This window comes from Oncorhynchus kisutch, linkage group LG24 (assembly GCF_002021735.2).
Source record: "Oncorhynchus kisutch isolate 150728-3 linkage group LG24, Okis_V2, whole genome shotgun sequence".
In the NCBI taxonomy this organism is placed as follows: domain Eukaryota; kingdom Metazoa; phylum Chordata; class Actinopteri; order Salmoniformes; family Salmonidae; genus Oncorhynchus; species Oncorhynchus kisutch.
This window is the reverse complement of record NC_034197.2, coordinates 15,464,997-15,483,177: the sequence shown is the minus strand read 5'-3', so window position 1 is coordinate 15,483,177 and position 18,181 is coordinate 15,464,997. Positions and strand designations below refer to the sequence as shown.

At 41.7% G+C, this 18,181-nt stretch overlaps 1 protein-coding gene across 2 annotated transcripts; it reads left to right on the top strand.

Annotated features, from left to right (window-relative positions):
• The first annotated feature begins 5,293 nt into the window (after positions 1–5,293).
• Positions 5,294–18,099, top strand: LOC109869632 (sodium-coupled neutral amino acid transporter 3). 2 transcript variants are annotated; one of them, XM_020459895.2, is made up of 17 exons: positions 5,294–5,509; positions 10,054–10,171; positions 12,011–12,146; positions 12,346–12,430; positions 12,605–12,720; positions 13,738–13,811; positions 14,003–14,095; positions 14,254–14,335; positions 14,474–14,556; positions 14,636–14,694; positions 14,910–15,068; positions 15,226–15,305; positions 15,428–15,528; positions 15,734–15,858; positions 16,180–16,324; positions 16,566–16,669; positions 16,797–18,099. In XM_020459895.2, exons 3-17 carry the CDS (start codon positions 12,058–12,060, stop codon positions 16,899–16,901), a joined length of 1,500 nt encoding a protein of 499 aa, XP_020315484.1. In that variant the 5' UTR covers positions 5,294–5,509; positions 10,054–10,171; positions 12,011–12,057; the 3' UTR covers positions 16,902–18,099. The 2 variants fall into 2 exon arrangements, with proteins under 2 accessions (XP_020315484.1, XP_020315485.1); XM_020459896.2 differs by having other exon boundaries at positions 5,309–5,509; positions 10,054–10,143.
• Positions 18,100–18,181: the final 82 nt, after the last annotated feature.

The following is an 18,181-nucleotide window of genomic DNA, read 5'->3' as shown; positions in this document are numbered from 1 at the left end:
AATTAGATAGCTACCGTGCACCCGATTTGAGATTTGTTTTGTTTTGTTTTACTTTGAGCAAAAATATTTTCAAAATGTCAAATAAAAGTCCAAAATAACGAGAAGGATATAATTGCAGACTGCAATTAGGGGCGTTTTCAGATGTAGGGTTTCTTGGTATCAAGTTTTTTTCTTCCATGCAATATACGTATTTACGGTTTAGTTCCTTGTTATCCAATCCGCACGTTTTTGCAGGCTGCATTTTCAATGTTGTAATCCAAAATGTAAAAAAACGTGAAAAGTTTGTCAAGAGTGCTGTAAAACCATGATTAAAGATTGTCACTTTGGACATTAATGACATACGGTCTCAAAACTGGAATTAAAAAGGCTATTGTCAAGCTAAACATGTTTGGCATGCCAATGAGTGATAAGGAGTTGTCAGGCATTATAGTAAAAACAGACTGGCACTCAGGCTAGTTTGATAATCTAACAAACTATTATCATAAATGTGCGATTGTACAATACACGTGACATCACTTCTCTACTTCAATTTGAACTCTGGCAATTTAACATTAGCTACTGTATCTGTCATTCTGTGTTTTGTCTGTGAAAGGAGACCTGCTGTTGTTGAAGTTTATAACTCGTATTGAAGGTTATAACTCCTATTTCAGCTTCAGTCGTGGACGCAGCGGTTGGGATCATTCATTACTTTCCAAAATGTTGATCTTCAGGATCACGCAAACCCAGATTCAGTCGTTTTCATCCACGGTTGCCAGGTCTAGCACACATTCTAGACTAATGACTATTCATAACCAGCCAACAAGGCCTGAAAACTAGCACAAAATTATTATTTTTTTTCGCAGCAAGGGGAGTTGCCACATTTAGCCAACAAACAATTTTCCATAACAGTATCAACCGAATTAAGGAATTCGTTTTTCCATCAAAATAATAACTGTGAGCTAATGTGACTAATGTGAATTTGAATATGTTACAAGAGAAAATATAATTCTCCTTTATTAAACTTTAAAAAACTAATGTTTATTACGTGCAAGATGTTAAGACTACAAACCATTATAAATGGCCTATTTGGGAGATTGACTTGTCATTTCAATAGACATAGGCTAAGCCTACTTACTAAAATCTGGGTTTATGATTGTAATTTAACTTTGCCATGGTTTGGTTAGCTAGATGCAGGTAGCCTATAGCCCCTGATAGGCCTACATCTAATTTCAGATAGACCACACAATAGCCTAGGCAAGATGTACGTTTAACGATTTAGCAGCTTGTTTAGTTCAAATTGACATTCAACAAGAATTGCGAAGCGATTTTCATGGTAAGAAGTGCTTTCGTGGTACAATAGCCTGCTGGAATATACTACAGAGGATGGGGTTGTAATTTAAATAACTAAATCAAATGTTAATAATATGGTTATGAACTGAATAGGCCTATGCTTGTCAACAACAGCCTGTGTTAATTATTTGTTTGAACCTGTAGCCTAATCTGACTGTTTGTAACACTGTGCTTCACTGCAGTCCCTGGTTCGAATCCAGGCTGCATCACATCCGGCAGTGATTGGGAGTCCCATAAGGTGGCACACAATTGGCCCAGCATCGTCCGGGTTTGGCCGGCGTAGGCCGTCATTGTAAATAAGAATGTGTTCTTAACTGTCTTGCCTAGTTAAATAAAGGTTAAATAAAACAATTTTAAAAAAATATCAATCTAATGCATTCTAACAACAGCTGATCAGCAATTGCGATAGAACTGTGACCATGATCACAATCGATAACTTCCGATTTCATTAACTAAACGTCAGTGGTGTAAAGTACTTAAGTAAAAAATACTTAAAATTACTACTTAAGTAGTTTTTGGGGTATCTGTACTATACTATTTATATTTTTGCCAACTTTTACTTTTACTTTACTACATTCCTAAAGAAAATAATGTACTTTTTACTACATACATCCTCCCAGACACCCCAAAGTACTAGTTACATTTTGACGCGAAAATGGTCCAATTCACACACTTATCAAGAGAACATCCCTGGTCATCTCTACTGCCTCTGATCTGGCGGGCTCACTAAACACAATGCTTCGTTTGCAATTATGTGTTGGAGTGTGCCCCTGTTAATCTGTCAACAACAACAAAAACTAGACAATTGTGCTTAATATAAGGACTTTAAATGGTTTATACTTTTAATTTTGATACATACGTACATTTTTTATCAATTCCATTTACTTTTGATACTTAAGTATATTTAAAACCAAATACTTTTAGACTTATACTCAAATTGTATTTTACTGGGTGACTTTCACTTTTACTTGAGTCATTTTCTATTAAGGTATCTTTACTTTAACTCAAATATGACAATTTAGTACTTTTTCCAACCATGCCCAATAATAATTGCATAATAACACAAGGCTACAACAACAACAAACTGAAGTTATAGGCTATTTATTAAATCAGTTTGCAAGCTCCAGGTAGTCAACACAAGTGTGGCACAAACTGATTTGTAATGACTCCAGTGATACCGTCATTTCAACATATTTATTGTATAAAATGGTAGGCTACAGTAGCCTGCATAGGCATAGAAATTAACAGGCTAGTTGATGGCCAACAGATGCAAATGTATCAATCTTAACATTTATTGTATAACATGGTAGGCTACAGTAGCCTACATAGGCATAGAAATGAACAAGCTCTAGATGAAGATCAGATCAAATGTTATGATCAATTTATGCAGAAATCTAAGTATTTCCAAAGGGTTCACCTACTTTTTCTTGCCACTGTACACACTCATAAAATGTACCTTCTTAATTGGTTTATTAAATAGGTGGTGATACTTACTGCAAAGACAGTGCCACCCCATTTTCTGCAGTGGAGGGCCTGACCGGCCTGCTGACCAAAAACCACAAGATGACCGTTGAATGCTATGGAGACCAGGGAGAGTTCTCCAGTGAGGAGCAGCATGTCCTGGACAACGAGGGAAGGGCTGTTCTCACACAGCACAGGGGAGAAAAAATACTTTTATCATATGATTTGTCCCATGACTTTCAATATTTGAAGAAATATTGTAATGGAAAGTTTCAATTGTTTACTTGTTGTTGTACTGAAAAGCCATCACGTGTTTCTCATGTGATCTGAGTGTTTCTTCCAGTCTGTGTGCCCACTTGCTTTTTCACAGGTGTGAAGACTGACATGAAACAGATATGGTTATCCCACGAGCTGACCCAGAAAAGCCTGAATGGAAACTGTTCGAACTGCAGTTTTACAAGCTGCTTCAGTATCGGGCTGAATCCATTTTGGAAGCTGGGAGGTGAGTAGGCCATATGCAGGGGGACTTGGGTTGGGTGCAAGGACCCACTATCAGTATCTCAGGAGGCTGGGGAGACCTGAGAGTACCTGAATCCACTGAGAGCAGGGACAAGCTCTGGAAAGAAGAGGACGTTAAGCAGGAGTCATTTGTCCCATAAAGAGTAAGACACTAAAGGCTGGCCCAAAGCCTCAAGACAACCCCCAGGGAGTTCAAGTGGAAGGGGTCAGTGTCAAATCAAATCAAATTGTATTGGTCACATACACATGTTTAGTAGATGTTAATGCGAGTGTAGCGAAATGCTTGTCCTTCTAGTTCCGACCATGCAGTAATATCTAACAAGTAACCTAACACTTTCACAACAACTACCTTATACACACAAGTGTAAAGGAATGAATAAGAATATGTACATATAAATATATGGATGAGCGATGGCCGAACGGCATAGGCAAGATGCAGTAGATGGTATACAGTACAGTATATACATATGAGATGAGTAATGTAGGGTATGTAAACATTATATAAAGTGGCATTGTTTAAAGTGACTAGTGATACATTTATTACATCCCGTTTGTAATTATTAAAGTGGCTGGAGTTGAGTCAGTATGTTGGCAGCAGCCACTCAATGTTAGTGGTGGCTGTTTAACAGTCTGATGGCTTTGAGATAGAAGCTGTTTTTCAGTCTCTCGGTCCAAGCTTTGATGCACCTGTACTGACCTCGCCTTCTGGATGATAGCGGGGTGAACAGGCAGTGGCTCGGGTGGTTGTTGTCCTTGATGATCTTTTTGGCCTTCCTGTGACATCGAGTGTTGTAGTCGTCAGAACCAGGAGAAAGAGGAGGCCCTGGCGTCAGATCCTACTGTAGGGGGGGGTTCTGGAAGACAGTCCTGCGTGGGTCGTCCCCATCGCCCCCCTGTGAGGTACATGGCGAACCCCGTTTACGCCTCACAGTCAAGAAGGCGGGGCCAAACTTTGGCAGGCAGTTCTTTGTGTGTAGCCGCCCTCAGGGCCATGCATCCAATCCTGAGGCTTGCTGTAGCTTCTTTTCCTGGGTGCATAATAAAGGAAAATATAGCAACACACTGACATTTCCCCCATGTAGTGGTTTATATGTGTTATCAATCTGCGATATGGATTTATTAGTCAAATAAAGACACTCGTTTTTCTAAATTGTCAGCATTCTATTGTCTCATACTTCTGTAACATATTTCACATGATCACATTCAGAGGCTGCCTTCTCACCATAGGGCAAGCATCCCAAAGCTTACGGTTGGTGTTGTGTAATCAAATGACAGTGGATGCTAAACTCCAACACAGAGTGATCTGTTGCTCTTCATCAATAATGCAAAATGAGCATGAGTGTTTATCATCAGAAAACAGACTGTTGTCAATTGAATAATACTCCTGTATTCATTGTGCCCTTCCGTGCTGCCTTTAGTCACTCTATATGGCATCAGGACTAAAGTATGATCATATAGCAAAATCACCCATGTATTTGGACAATTGTCAAATTCTGTAGAGATCAAATGTGGAGTTGGCTATGCTAAGGTTTCATATACTTCCTATGGTTACTAAGAATTTTTACATTTACATCTGTGGTCGTTCAGCTTTGCATGTCAAGCGCGGAGGAAGCTGTTGCGCAAACATTAGAGTCCCTATATTCTTTATATTTCCCCAATTTGATTTACGACACAAATAGTGCTGATTGATGGCAGTAGTTTCCAGTGAACTTGTTCAGCCTTGCTATGGAAGTTTTAGTTAGATAGCCGAACATTTTTATTTTTTATGCCTAACGACAACTTTATTCTCAGATCAATGTGGGCACAGAGCTTCAGTGTCCTGTAGTAGAGAATTTGAAAACCTTCTGTAGATAATAGTTTTGCCTCCTGAGTGAACATTCCCCCACTACATACTCCTCATAGTGATGATCTGTTGATTGTGCTAAGGAACAGATCACGTCAAGTGTAGGTACCGGGAGGGGCTAAGTGCAAGTATCTGCCTCTACTCCCGCGCATTTTCTCCCCCTTCACTCCTACTTTAGCTCTTCTCGTGCAGTTCCAAAGAGGACTCCCTGGTTTAGCGGCGTCATTTGAAACATGACGAGCAGCTGCATTACCTGCAACTGAAGCATTTACAGTATATTGGCCATCCTTCCTTGGTGGGTCCTGACCTTTCTGCTCTTGCGGAGGGAGACCTGTCTGTTACAGACCAGTAAGAGAGGTGAGTACAAGGACATGTCCTGCTGTCGACGATCTGACACCATTCCGCAGACGCCATGTGGGTCATGAAACGTACAGTACTTTTGCTTTTGAATGTAGCGATAGTAACAACATTAAAAGTAAGACGACCATTCTACTGTAAACTTAGTGTTGGGATACATTTAAGTAATTCTTTATTTTACATTCAATTTGGCTACAAGTACTGAGATGACAATCATGCATCATTTAATTGAAATAAGAGTCATTCATCTTCATGGCGTGTTAACCAAAATGCAGTTTTAATTTAATATCAGCCATAGTCGTAGGCCTTTCCTGCAGTCAAATGACCAAATCGCCCCTTTAGTGGCCCTCATGGGTGGAATGTTATTAATATAATAATAATTTCATAATTAATAAACATCATATCAAACAACCCCCCGAAAGTCCGGTGTTTTCTTTTCGTCAAACGGTTCTGTTATATTTCAGTCTCCTGTGATGTATATGAAGTGTATTATTGGGATGCAAACTCAAAATGGAATACATTTTATATCTGACATGGTACACGTGTCTTCTTTTTTTGAGCCCATAACCATGTGTGTGAGGTTGTATACTTTTGTTTCAAAGTACATTTGTTTAAGACTACCAAGAAACACTCTGTGTGACCCTAATTTAGCACACTGCTGTAAAATTAAGAAATACAGTGGTGACATCAGTCAAATTTCAGAAAGATAATTTACAATTGTCAAGTACTACAAGGAAATAATGTACTGACGTTTCAGTCAATGGAAACGTCAGCTCAATGGAAACGTCAGCTTTCTGTTTTCGCGGTAGCTGTGACCTTCCTTTGTGTCATGGTCGATTAAGTAAATGTAGATGTTGGTTGGGGGGGGTGCATTCCCGAACTCATATACTGCATTCGGTAAGTTTTAAGAACCCTTGACTTTTTACACATTTTGTTACATTACAGCCATATTCTAAAATGGATTAAATAAATAAAAAATCCTCTTCAATCTGAACACAATACCCCATAATGACAAAGCGAAAACAGAAAACAGCAAATCTATTAAAAATAGAAATACCGTATTTACAGTGCCTTGCGAAAGTATTCGCCCCCTTGAACTTTGCGACCTTTTGCCACATTTCAGGCTTCAAACATAAAGATATAAAACTGTATTTTTTTTGTGAAGAATCAACAACAAGTGGGACACAATCATGAAGTGGAACGACATTTATTGGATATTTCAAACTTTTTTAACAAATCAAAAACTGAAAAATTGGGCGTGCAAAATTATTCAGCCCCCTTAAGTTAATACTTTGTAGCGCCACCTTTTGCTGCGATTACAGCTGTAAGTCGCTTGGGGTATGTCTCTATCAGTTTTGCACATCGAGAGACTGAAATTTTTTCCCATTCCTCCTTGCAAAACAGCTCGAGCTCAGTGAGGTTGGATGTTGAGCATTTGTGAACAGCAGTTTTCATTTCTTTCCACAGATTCTCGATTGGATTCAGGTCTGGACTTTGACTTGGCCATTCTAACACCTGGATATGTTTATTTTTGAACCATTCCATTGTAGATTTTGCTTTATGTTTTGGATCATTGTCTTGTTGGAAGACAAATCTCTGTCCCAGTCTCAGGTCTTTTGCAGACTCCATCAGGTTTTCTTCCAGAATGGTCCTGTATTTGGCTCCATCCATCTTCCCATCAATTTTAACCATCTTCCCTGTCCCTGCTGAAGAAAAGCAGGCCCAAACCATGATGCTGCCACCACCATGTTTGACAGTGGGGATGGTGTGTTTAGGGTGATGAGCCGTGTTGCTTTTACGCCAAACATAACGTTTTGCATTGTTGCCAAAAAGTTCCATTTTGGTTTCATCTGACCAGAGCACCTTCTTCCACATGTTTGGTGTGTCTCCCAGGTGGCTTGTGGCAAACTTTAAACAACACTTTTTATGGATATCTTTAAGAAATGGCTTTCTTCTTGCCACTCTTCCATAAAGGCCAGATTTGTGCAATATACGACTGATTGTTGTCCTATGGACAGAGTCTCCCACCTCAGCTGTAGATCTCTGCAGTTCATCCAGAGTGATCATGGGCCTCTTGGCTGCATCTCTGATCAGTCTTCTCCTTGTATGAGCTGAAAGTTTAGAGGGACGGCCAGGTCTTTGTAGATTTGCAGTGGTCTGATACTCCTTCCATTTCAATATTATCGCTTGCACAGTGCTCCTTGGGATGTTTAAAGCTTGGGAAATCTTTTTGTATCCAAATCCGGCTTTAAACTTCTTCACAACAGTATCTCGGACCTGCCTGGTGTGTTCCTTGTTCTTCATGATGCTCTCTGCGCTTTTAACGGACCTCTGAGACTATCACAGTGCAGGTGCATTTTTTACGGAGACTTGATTACACACAGGTGGATTGTATTTATCATCATTAGTCATTTAGGTCAACATTGGATCATTCAGAGATCCTCACTGAACTTCTGGAGAGAGTTTGCTGCACTGAAAGTAAAGGGGCTGAATAATTTTGCACGCCCAATTTTTCAGTTTTTGATTTGTTAAAAAAGTTTGAAATATCCAATAAATGTCGTTCCACTTCATGATTGTGTCCCACTTGTTGTTGATTCTTCACCAAAAAATACAGTTTTATATCTTTATGTTTGAAGCCTGAAATGTGGCAAAAGGTCGCAAAGTTCAAGGGGGCCGAATACTTTCGCAAGGCACTGTACATAAGTAGTTTGCTATGAGACTCGAAAGGCTCAGGTGCATCCTGTTTCCATGGATCATCCTTGAGATGTTATTCTACAACTGGATTGGAGTCCACCTGTGGAAAATTCAATTGATTGGACATGATTTGGAAAGGCACACATCTGTCTATATAAGGTCCAACAGTTGACAATGCCTGTCAGAGCAAAAACCAAACTATGAGGTCAAAAGAATTGTCCTTCGAGCTCTGAGACAGGATTGTGTTGAGGCACAGGTCTGGGAAGTGTGGCGAAACATTTCTGCAGCGTTGAAGGTCCCCAAGAACACAGTGACCTCCATCATTCTTAATAGAAGAAGTTTGGAACCACCAAGACTCTTCCTAGAGCTGGCCACCCGCCCAAACTAAGCAATCGGGGGGAAGGCCCTTGGTCAGGTAGGTGACCAAGAACCTGATGGTCACTCTGAATGACCTCAGACTGGGTCGAAGGTTCACCTTCCAACACAACAAAACCCATAAGCACACAGCCAAGACAATGCAGAAGTGGCATCGGGACAAGTCTCTAATGTCCTTTAGTGGCCCAGCTAGAGCTCGGGCTTGAAACCGATCGAACATCTCTTGAGAGACCTGAAAATAGCTGTGCAGCGATGCTCCCCATCCAACCTGACAGAGCTTGAGAGGATCTGCAGAGAAGAATGGGAGAAACTTCCCAAATACAGGTGTGCCAAGCTTGTAGCGTCATACCCAAGAAGACTCGAGGCTGTAATTGCTGCCAAAGGTGCTTCAACAAAGTACTGAGTAAAGGGTCTGAGTTCTTATGTAAATGTGATATTTCAGTTAGAGTTTTTTATACATTTGCTAAAATTGAGTTTTTTTTAAACTGTTTTTGCTTTGTCATTATAGGGTATTGTGTGTAGATTGATGAGGAAAAACAACAATTTAATTCATTTTATAGTAAGGCTGTAACGTAACAAAATGTGGAAAATGTCAAGGGGTCTGAATACTTTCTGAATGCACTGTATATAACTGACTTAGTTTGAACTTTATTAACCAACCAGAAAATAGACGTGATCAAACCCATTTTGAACAACTAGTGGCCTACATTTTGTATGTCTTTTACTACACATATTTCTGAGTGTAAACATCAGGCTCAATGAGAGTTGGAATTCTCCCAAGCAGAACCCAATGATTGTTTGACAATTTCCTATGTATTCTGTGCAACGCTGCCTGTCTCTGTCTATGCTGACCTAACTGGTGTCCATCTCTGTTCAGGCACATGATACATTTTTTGCGTTTGGAATGTTTACAGTCTTAAAGCAGAAGCACAATGCAGGTAACCGAAGTGCTTTCACTTACATCCTAAGCTAATTAAGGCGCTGTGGCCTTGAATCGAGCAGGATGCAACTCTCTCGCTGATCCCGTCTACCCCGAATACCTCAACGGCAATGTTAAATAGCCACCCCTAACTACTAATTCTGATGGTCTTACTATGGAGATAGAGAGAGACGGCAACCCATTATTGTACTATACTGTTAGCTTCCACGCTGTTTCATAGTTTGGGACCATAAATGTGAAAAACGTACAGAATGTTTTGCTCACGTCCATCAAGTTAAACAGGATCTCTTGAATGTAGACGTGTAGCTACCACTAGATTCCATTCACAACCAGACTAACTCAACATTATTTGACCGACAGGTTTAACAAAGGGTTAAAGAGGGGAGGTGTGTTATCAGACTCCTCTCTCTCTCTCTCTCTCTCTCTCTCTCTCTCTCTCTCTCTCTCTCTCAAGCATGTCCTAAGCTCTCTCTCTCTCTCTCTCTCTCTCTCTCTCAAGCATGTCCTAAGCTCTCTCTCTGTCTCCCTTCCTCAGCCCAAGGAGCTTTAGAGAGGGGAAAAAAGTCCTCAGTGGATATCAACAACACAGACAGTGGTGGATTCCAAAAATATATCCATCCCAAAGGTAACAGAAGTTCCCCTCCACTATCTGGGTAAGTAGCTGTGTGAGTTGTAGTGTGTTGTAATAGTGTGTGAGCTGTTGAAACAATGGAAGGGCAACTGTCAATAGAGGCAGTTTTGCATCAGACAAGGGCCATGTGGTGGGAGTCTGAAGCACAGCGCTGCTAATGTGGTGGACTGGGAGGCTCATGACACACCGATGGTCAGTTCTACTCAGGTCTAAAAGTTGACTTAAAGGTTTAGGTAAAATTGGTAGTATCAGCCACTGTTTTATCAACGTTTCACTTTGTCTATATGTATGGTCATATTTTTGCAATAGCTATTTAGAGGAATAGGTTATGAGCTATGTACACCTTCTTCTACACCTGCATTGCTTGCTGTTTGGGGTTTTAGGCTGGGTTTCTGTACAGCACTTTGAGATATCAGCTGATGTACGAAGGGCTATATAAATAAATTTGATTTGATTTGATATAAATACATTTGATTTGATTTGATGTAAGTTTCATATGTGGTTGTTTTCTAGTCCTTGGGTGATTTCAACCCAACGAAGGGTGGTGGCATGCTGTCTTTCCTGACCAAAACTCCTCTAGACAGAACTGGTAGCAAACCAATTGGTAGCAAACCAACTGGTAGCAAACCAACTGGTAGCAAACCAACTGGTAGCAACCCAACTGGTAGCAAACCAACTGTTAGCAAACCAACTGGTAGCAACCCAGTTCTGTCTAGTTATTCTCATTCACAAAACAATGTAAAGCACACTGTTTATGACCCATGGTAAACTCACTGTTGACTTTTCAAATGAGTGTTGTATAGCTCATTAATAACAGCACCCTATTCCCGACATTGTGCACTACTTTTACCAGAGCCATATGGGACCTGGTCAAGTATAGTGCACTATAGGGAATAGGGTCCTGTTTGGGATGCAGCCTAGCGGACCCATGACACAGTGGCACTGAGACTAGGGAGTGTGAACTGGGAACACAGAAACTACTCTCCATGTTTGCTTTGTGTTGCCCATAGAAGATTAGCACAACATTAAGTCCATAGACAACATTTGTTATTTAAAGCCTTTCCTGGCACATAAGATTCAAATAGCTTTACACCCCCCTCCCCCCCACACCCATGCTTCAACAGTATTTCCCTTTATCCTGGCAATGGGTTTTAAATATTGTGGACCCGCATTGGTTAATTAAGACCATGTGTTTGGTAGTTCTGCTGTAGGTCAACACTGAGAGTAGCCCTTCATGCAGCCTTGATTACATTTCTGGATAAAAAAGTATCTTAAGGTCACACAGAGGACAATGCTGTATTATAGAGGGGAACATAAGGTTATACAATAACACAAATCAATAACACAAATCATGTTTAGCCCCTTTTTCAACTATTTCTATTGTGCGTTGTGTTCTCCGTCCAGCGTTTCTCTCCGAACCCAGTGGCCTTTCCTCTACCTAGTCATGTCAAGCCTAGTGACTGCATCCATAGTCAGGAGAGTTTAGGCTAACTCCAGTGTCATCAGGTCTGTCCTGAGGTCAGCTGTTATAGTCATCTCATTACACCAGCACCATGCTTTCCACAACAGACTTTCCGTCTGGACAACCCATCAAACGTCTTGTATATTCTAAGAGCCAAATATAGACTGTCAGACAGTTATTCTTCAGGAGTATGTTCAACAAAGTATAGTCCTATCTTATTTAACTTTTAAAGAACCCATGGTGTTTAACATGACCTTTATTAGAATTAGTCTAGTGGTTGATGGCACCATGTGTAATCATCAGCATCAGAGTAATGTCTTTAGGACCCCCTTCCAATATTACCGGAGAACAATCTGAGGCCGAATTTAAACTTCAACTCTGTGCTCTTTATTTCCATAGGTTGCATTTGAGACTTGGTCCACAGGATCTTCATCCCCAGCACAGCCATGGATGTTGGGAGAGGTTTGGAGCTCCAAAAGATGAACGGGCAACATAGCAGGGACCTTGGTCCAGATAAGCTCAATTTAGAAGATGGGTGAGTCTCTTGCTTCACCAGAAACCCTAACACATCAACAGGCTACCTGTCTGCATTTCATTACTCACAGCAATGCTAACGGACGGGTAATGAATATGTGATCTTGCTACCCGTTGATCTTTGTATTTTTGAGTTTTTGAGTTGTGTCACAGTGGTACCACGGCTTTCTTGTTTCTAAATGTGTTTATTTTCTCTCTAGGTTTGACGGGCTGGAGTTCATGGCAGAGCGAGATGAGTTCCTGCCAGGGAAGAGCCCAGGAATAAAGGCACCTCAGTTCACTGATGTGAGTGCTCAGCCTTAGTTCAAAGGTCAAATGTGTGCGCATGAGAAATCAGTCTCTTGTTACTAGTGTAATTACATTGTTACTACACAGGTATAAGAGCAAACGTAAACTAAAACTAGATGTTCTCCAGCCCATTCTGTATGTGTAATTCTTTCCTTTCTTTCCGGACCATAGTTTGAGGGGAAGACGTCATTTGGAATGTCCATCTTTAATCTCAGCAATGCCATCATGGGCAGTGGAATTCTGGGACTAGCATACGCCATGTCAAACACCGGAATCGTCCTCTTCCTGTAAGTTACCATGCCAACACAACACAGGCCGCGCTAGTCCTCCTTCTTTGGCAATATCACTGTGGTTACTTAAGGCTTGACGTCACATGCAGCCCTACCATGACCTCAGATCAGACAGATCTGAGCTGAAAGGTGTGTGTGTGTGTGTGTGTGCGCGCGCGCGTGTGTGTGCACATGTGTGTGTGTGTCCAGGCTATATACCCAATAGGGTTAAAGAATGACACTGGTTGTGATGACACTATGATAAATACACTATCCAGGCCATACCAGACCCAGTGCTCGCCAGCAGATCCATCACGGGAAACATTTGTTTGTTTTACAAGAAAACAGTAGGGCTATTATGGGTGTGACATTCTGGCTATGTGTGTGTGTGTGTGTACATTATTGAGAAGTCTGTTGACTGTATAACATGTTCACTTAATGACATAAACGCCCCCCCTCTACTAGTCACATGCTTTTTAGACGGGCGGAGCCAAGGATGCACACACAAGGTGTGATCGAAGGATACGGTTTAGCCTGATCTGTGTCGTATGGCCGTGTCACCGTTTGTTTGTGTTCGCAGTCGCTTCCCGTGTCTGAGTATGTGGGCTGGCCTATCAGTGTGTGTATATTTGTGTCCTCATACACACACTGCTCTCCTAAATCAGATTTGGGGTTATAAATAGCTTGTAGTGATCAGATCAAAGGCAGGTCTGCCTGGATCAGTCCTGTGTGTCCATCGGGAAGGGGTGGACTGGCAGGCCAGGGAGCTGCGTCACAAACAAGTCACACCTGTGATGGCCATTCACATGGCCTAGGTGTACTGTAACGGCCAGAGAAATTGTGTCAGCGATAGATTTACTGAGTCATTAGCCTTAACTCCGGCCGTTAAGCTGTCTGGAACCGCGAGACTACTGAGGCATTGATGAGGCCGTGCCAAATGTAGTACTGATATGTTGATTTAGCTAGTTAGACTAATTACAGAGCGTTGTCCTGTTACGAGATCAGTGTTATGATTAATGTGTGTTTTTGTTTCAGTATCCTGTTGCTATGCATCGCCATTTTGTCTGCCTATTCCATCCACCTCCTCCTGAGAAGTGCAGGAGTTGTAGGTAAGATGCTGGTATTTCACCAAGATACCTATCTCTTTACTGAAACCAAGAACGTTTGTAGTATAGCCTACCATTACTTAAGATGTCCAAGGAACTAGAGTACGTGGCTGAAAGGATGTGATGGTTCGCCTGAAAGCAACAACCACAGAGACAATATTAACATGCCTGTGTGTGTGTGTGTGTTCTTTCAGGCATCCGCGCCTATGAGCAGCTAGGGCACCGTGCTTTTGGACAACCAGGCAAAGTGTTGGCTGGCTCCATCATCACCATGCACAACATTGGAGGTACCGTATATTATGTGACCGCCAAGCCATGGTTGGCTTATGTTATCATATGTAAGCCTCGTGAATGTTCCCCGCTTAAGTGCAAGTACAAGTGTGGTTGAAAATGCTTCCGTCATAGCGTTGTGTGTCAACGCGTTGTTGTTTTCCGTTTCCCGTAGCGATGTCCAGCTACCTGTTCATTGTGAAGTCAGAGCTCCCGTTGGTCATGCAGGCCTTTCTGGGCCTGAAGGACAATACTGGGTAAGTGTCTCTAGAGGGCAGTTGTTACTGTCATTTCATCACGTCGGCTGTAAAACAGGGCCTTTTAAAGTGTTATTTGATGGATTGACATGACAGTTGGCCTGTTCTTTGTTGTCTAATGTCCCTGCTGTCGGTCAGAGAGTGGTACTTGGATGGGAAGTACCTGATCATCATCGTAAGCGTCATCATCGTCTTTCCACTCTCACTCATGCGACATCTTGGTATGTTTCCTCGGTCACACACGAGGACAGAGTGACATGGCTCTATTGAACACGCTGTATTCTTGTCATTACTTCACAGGTTACCTTGGTTACACCAGTGGCTTCTCTCTCTCCTGTATGGTTTTCTTCCTCATCTCTGTGAGTCTTCTTTGCCATCAACCTTCTAACCAATCTGCCAACCAACTGAGCAATACATAGCCTGGTCCCAGATCTGTTTGTGCTGTCTCGCCCACTCCCATGGTTGTAATGGTCAACGACCACACAAGTTGGCTATACAAGCACAAACAGACCCGGGACCAGGCTAGTCAGTACGTCAGTGCTTGACTAAACAGTCAGTTGGTCCCTCCCACTAGGTGATCTATAAGAAGTTCAACATCCCGTGTCCACTGGAGAAGATAACCAGTCAAGATAACCACTTAGTGTCCGTCCTGGGGGAGAGTCATGATAACCACTCATTTGTCTCCTCTGATGTGGACTTCTGTGAAGCACAGTCCTTCACCATCAACATGAAGGTCAGAGAGGAAAACTAGTTTCAAATGAAATGAGACAACGGTATACAGTATGGAGTTAAGGACTTGTTGTGGCTATATGTGTTTATTATACTCCAATGAGCTGCAAGTTCTGTTTGTAGTTTTGAACCATTTAATTCATGGTCTGTTTTGTTTTCAGACAGCATATACCATCCCCATCCTGGCTTTCGCTTTTGTCTGCCATCCTGAGGTGCTTCCCATCTACACAGAGTTACGAGAGTAAGTCATGACTTGACACAGTTCCGATTAGAGATGCAACACATATCCACGTGGTTCACACACATACAGTTACTGCCAAATTCAGCTACTAATCGATCTCTGTCTGTGCACTTTGACCTTAGCGCCACCAAGAAACGCATGCAGACGGTTGCCAACATCTCCATTCTGGCCATGTTCGTCATGTACGGGCTGACCGCCATCTTCGGTTACCTCACCTTCTTTGGTAAGACACTGCTCCTCAGGCAATGAGAATTTTGAAGTACTTATTTATGTTCAGACTGTTCACTCATCTTGTTACCGTGTCGCTACCATTTTGAGAAGTCAGGAATTGGAGCACTGGTAAATGAACTTCTCTTTGTGTTTAAGACCTTTTTAAGGCATCTGTGTCTGGAAGTATAATTACCATTCTCGGTTTCTCTGTGTTTTAGGTGGAGTAGATTCCGAGCTCCTTCATACATACATTAAAGTGGACCCATTGGACACACTGATCCTGTGTGTGCGTATGGCTGTCCTGGTTGCTGTTACCCTTACTGTTCCTGTGGTACTCTTTCCGGTGAGAGTCAAATCTACCTTGTAGCCCTGAACAGTGTCAATGCTGGCTTGTGTTAATGTATTCTCATATTGGCTTGAAGGGCCCAGTAATGTTACTTTAATTCCTCTTTATTCCAATATAAGCACTGAAGTTACTGCAGTATGAGGATAATTAAGCTCTTGATCCCGCAAGACCCCCCCCCCCCTGCTAGGTCGCTAATTGGCTAACAGGTTTCAAGAACGTATTTGACCTGCTTCTCCTGAGACATAGTCTGCGTCACAAATGGACACAGCCATGGTGTGTGATGCAGGCCTGGTGACACCTCTCTGTCCCCCTCTGCAGATCCGCAGGGCCCTGCTGCAGCTGCTGTTCCCAGAGAAGCCCTTCCACTGGGCTCACCACATCTCCATCGCCGTGTGTCTCCTCGTCATCGTCAACCTATTGGTCATCTTCGTGCCCACCATTCGAGACATCTTCGGCATCATTGGTAAGTGTGCCGAGACGGAGACATGTAAAATGACTGGTTGTGGTTTCAGTGCAAACCTAGTTAAGATTCACAGACTATTGTTATACAAAGTAGAAACTAAAATGAGTACTACTTTAATGGCCTCTCGTAGTTTTGTTCCTGTTGAAAATGTTAACATTCGACCACTCCCCTACCTCCTCCTCTTCACCCCTGCATTCCTACCGCTATCCGTTCCTCCACCTCTTCCCCCTTCCCACCCTAGGAGCGACCTCTGCACCCAGCCTGATCTTCATCCTCCCGGGAATCTTCTACATCAGGATTGTTCCTGAAGAAACAGAGCCTTTAAAATCCATACCAAAGATTATGGTAAAACCTCAATCTGTTGTCTCGTCTTGTTTAGCGATGTAGCAGTAAATAGTACAGTCAAGCTTATGAATCAATGTCTGAGAATTTGCTCACATCCCTCTCTTTTTGCCTCGCTCTTTATCTGCAGGCCGCCTGTTTTGCAGCGTTAGGCTTCGTCTTCATGGTGATGAGTACGTCATTCATCATCCTTGACTGGGTGTCCGGAGAGTCTCGGAGCGGAGGCGGGCACTAGCAACAGACCATAATAAACAGTAATACCAGCAAAATGCCAACCAAATCTATCCCAAACATCAAATTCCTCCACGATGTGCACATTATTTAACCATAGCCAAATGAGAGGGCCTTGGCTGGACATGGAAAAGAATATATCATTAAAATTCCCCCACAAGATGGCATTATGTGGTGGTAGGTCTTGTACGGGGTGGGAAACAGAACCAGCAACTCAAAAGCAGCAGCTCTGAGGTGACAAACATTGTGGTTTGCTTTCAGTATGTTGTTTTGAGGCACTAATAAAGTTGTCGCAGAGACAACAGGTTCTGAGGGTAATGATAGCATATGTTCGTATACCAATGAATGGCTTCATCATTTACCTCCCTTGAATTTTCAATGAGATATTTTTTACACATAAAGAAATGAAATGGATCTATTGTTATTTTTATCTTTATGGGAAGTTTTTTATTTTCAAACAAGATTGTACAGTATGTTATGTAATTTTCTCTATGATTGTCATTTATAAATCAAGGAATTTGTGTTATTTTTAATCAAATCCAGAATTTGTACAGTGTTTTTGCCCTATGCCCATACATATTACTAGATGTATTGACTCTATAGAGTATCCCTAAGGTTTGATCATTCCTGTCAGTTTTTTTTTCCATGGTACCAAGCTCATGTTAGCATAACACAGTCAGACATTTTCCTATAAGTGCAGCTATCAGCCGTGATAATGACAGAAGGGATGACCCTCCCAATTCCTCATGACTGATTGGTTTAAAAACATTTATGTGAACTTTATATTATATCCAGCAACTTTAAATGGATATTTCAAACTTTTATATTGTTTTGTTTTTTTATCTGTCATGTGGTACATACCAAACAAATATATGAAATGTAGTCTAGTCAACATTGAATGCAAATGATTAGGGGCAGAGAGGGCTGTTGGTGTGATTGTACAAACAAATGTCCACTCAACACAAACTCAATACTGACCTCCGTGTCGCTAGTCAGTCAGAGAGCAGAAGTAGTATGATGTCATCTGCTATCGTTGGACTTTGCTTTTCTGAGTAAGTCTGAGAAATTCCTGAATAGGGGAGGCCTGTATAAAGATGTTGATCAATTGATCTTTTTAAGAGAGCATGGAGACTGTCTATATTTGGTCTTTTAAAAATGGAGTTATTCGGCCAATAAAGTTTCATGTAATGAAATCTTTTGAATCTGGTTTGTTCTCTTTTATGACATCTGTCACGTTAATGTGTGGTCCAAGTAGAGGAAACTGAGTGCCTGAGAAGAGGTTGA